This window comes from Vigna angularis, chromosome 1 (assembly GCF_016808095.1).
Source record: "Vigna angularis cultivar LongXiaoDou No.4 chromosome 1, ASM1680809v1, whole genome shotgun sequence".
In the NCBI taxonomy this organism is placed as follows: domain Eukaryota; kingdom Viridiplantae; phylum Streptophyta; class Magnoliopsida; order Fabales; family Fabaceae; genus Vigna; species Vigna angularis.
Genome location: NC_068970.1, coordinates 36,463,723 through 36,466,040, shown reverse-complemented (window position 1 = coordinate 36,466,040; position 2,318 = coordinate 36,463,723). Strand labels below are relative to the sequence as shown.

Genomic DNA, 2,318 nt, shown 5'->3' with positions numbered 1-2,318 from the left:
TATGATTAATTTGAACACGATTCAACTCAATATAATGTGGACTTTATCAACTTTGGTTTGACTTTGACTCATAAGATTTTTCTTTTGTTATTTTGGTCCTATGGGTTTTTTTTATGTGGATTTTTTTAATCCTGATATTGTTTTCTTGACCCATATGGATCAAGACCAAACACTATATGTTTGACCTAGTGCTCTCAAAATGAGTTAGAACCTGCAAGCCAACCCGATCCATCACAGGTTTGAGTTGGGTTAAATTTAAAAAACATAAAATATTTTTAATCGGGTCAATTTTTAACCTAGTTCACTTAAAACTTGGTTCACCAACCCGTGGTGAGCCGGTTTAGCACCTAATGTATTGACAAGACTAATTATTAACACCTAATTTATTTTCTTGAAAGATACTTTCTTCTGGTTCACAACATTTAACTCTGTTCATTTAAACCAACCAAACGTTTCATATCATGGCATAAATATTTGAAAACACACAAATACAAAGATAACGTTACATAGTTCTAAAGATGAGGAGTTTAGATATCACACATGGCTCCTGATGGATGAGCTATACCCACTCTCAGCATCATAATACCTAGACCACAACATAACACCTCCATATTTAGCAGAACCCTTAATGGCTGGAAGCACATTAGAAAGAAGATCCGCAGAAGGAATGAAGCCACTCCCTGCAGCCTGTGGGGAAGCTGGCAACCCCAAGAATATCTTGTTGGCAGGGATACCTGAAATCCACTGCTTCCATGCATCTTCGAGGTTAGTGATTGCCCCAGAAGTGTATTGGCAAGGAGGGTTGTTGTAGAATTGGACCCACACATAGTCAAAAAGCCCTGTAGCGAGAGCATTTCCTATCCAAGCATCAGGAAAAGGGCACTGAGGAGCTGCAGTGATGTAGACTTGCTTGCCTTGCTTTGCCATGGCGTAGCCTTTAAGGAACCTGGCAAGATCACCCCAATGTTGGTTTGATCCACCTTCAATGTCAAAGTCAACGCCATCAAGAACAGCAGGGCCAAGAGGCCGAGATGAGGACTGTCCCCCCAAGAAGTTGTTCCAAAGGTAACTGGCTATGTGGCTTGCATCTTCGGTGGATGCAATTGAATAGCTTCCAGCACCTCCTCCTAAAGACAGCAACACCTTGATGCCTTTGGCTTGACAAGATTTTATGTCTGAACTTAACCCAGTGCACCCATCACTGTACGGATCGCAGTGACCAGCAAGATTAATCATAGGAGTTTGTCCATTGCCAAAGGTTGGCAAAAAGGCTAAGATCAAATAATCATAGTTCCCTGTCGCACAAGCCTCGCTCAGCGTCCCCTCGTTGCCATTCTGGCCCCAGTAGATTGCTATTTCTCCACCATAACAACCATTTCCTACTGCTAACAACACTAAGCACAACAAAGGAACTGACATTGCTGATGATTTCAATGCCATTGTGAAGGGGCCAATAATTCTTTTGAAAAGGTAAAAGATTTAGGCTGCTTCTTTGCCAACTGCTTCTTGGGACCAACGGCTTTTATAGAGTTCATATATGTTTCAATCCTTTCAAAATAAACTCTGGGGATTTTCTCAATAGAGCGTGCCTTGTCAGTTGCCAGTAATGTCTATTATAATAATTATTGATACTGACTTCATAAAAGCACCGTGCAAATTTACCTATCTTGCCAATTCTAATATCTTGTTCAACTTGATTGTTCAGTGCTTTCCAAAACTTCATCCACTATCCTCCACTTCCAAACATGATAAACTAAAATAGCGGTCAAGTGTACGAAGCCTGCTAGAAAATAAGTATTTTTTTTTGTTGTTGTCATAAATGGTGCAGTGTTTCTTACTATCTGATAGTCGTCCATTTTAGTGCTTCTGCATTGGCTTTACAATGGTAACATACAAATGGCAACCCATGTTGGAAATTTATTGTTGATAGGTGTTACCAAGAATTATCTCAGAAGCAACAAAAGTCATGACAAAAGATATGTTATAAGGAATATGTTTCTAGTATTTTCTTGATATTATTATAGCTGGCCTTCCATCTGTGCGGAAGGTATAATGAAGATCAAAAGGAAAATAAATTTCTTTGAAAATCTGTGTCCATATAGATTAAAAGCTACGCAGATGTGACGAGTTTACTCAACCTATATTGGCAATAGCGATAATTTTGTGTTCAGATGGTCGAATAATTTCAAAAATTTTAAATATAATGTTCAATCCCTCCTGTATTAGTCAAATATGATTAAAGAAGTTTTGCTCTCTCTATTTCTCCCCTGGCTGTTTAATTTAGCACAGTAATAGAAGGGAGGGTAAATTCTAATTCT

At 38.7% G+C, this 2,318-nt stretch overlaps 1 protein-coding gene across 1 annotated transcript; it reads right to left on the bottom strand.

The window, feature by feature from the left end:
* Positions 1–431: 431 nt before the first annotated feature.
* Positions 432–1,481, bottom strand: LOC108340776 (hevamine-A). Its single transcript, XM_017578352.2, has one exon. It carries the CDS (start codon positions 1,438–1,440, stop codon positions 535–537), a length of 906 nt encoding a protein of 301 aa, XP_017433841.1. The 5' UTR covers positions 1,441–1,481; the 3' UTR covers positions 432–534.
* Between the last annotated feature and the right edge of the window lie 837 nt (positions 1,482–2,318).

Coding starts and splice junctions, on each gene's coding strand:
- LOC108340776 (XM_017578352.2), bottom strand. CDS start 1,440: ATGGCATTGAAATCATCAGCAATGTCAGTTCCTTTGTTGTGCTTAGTG.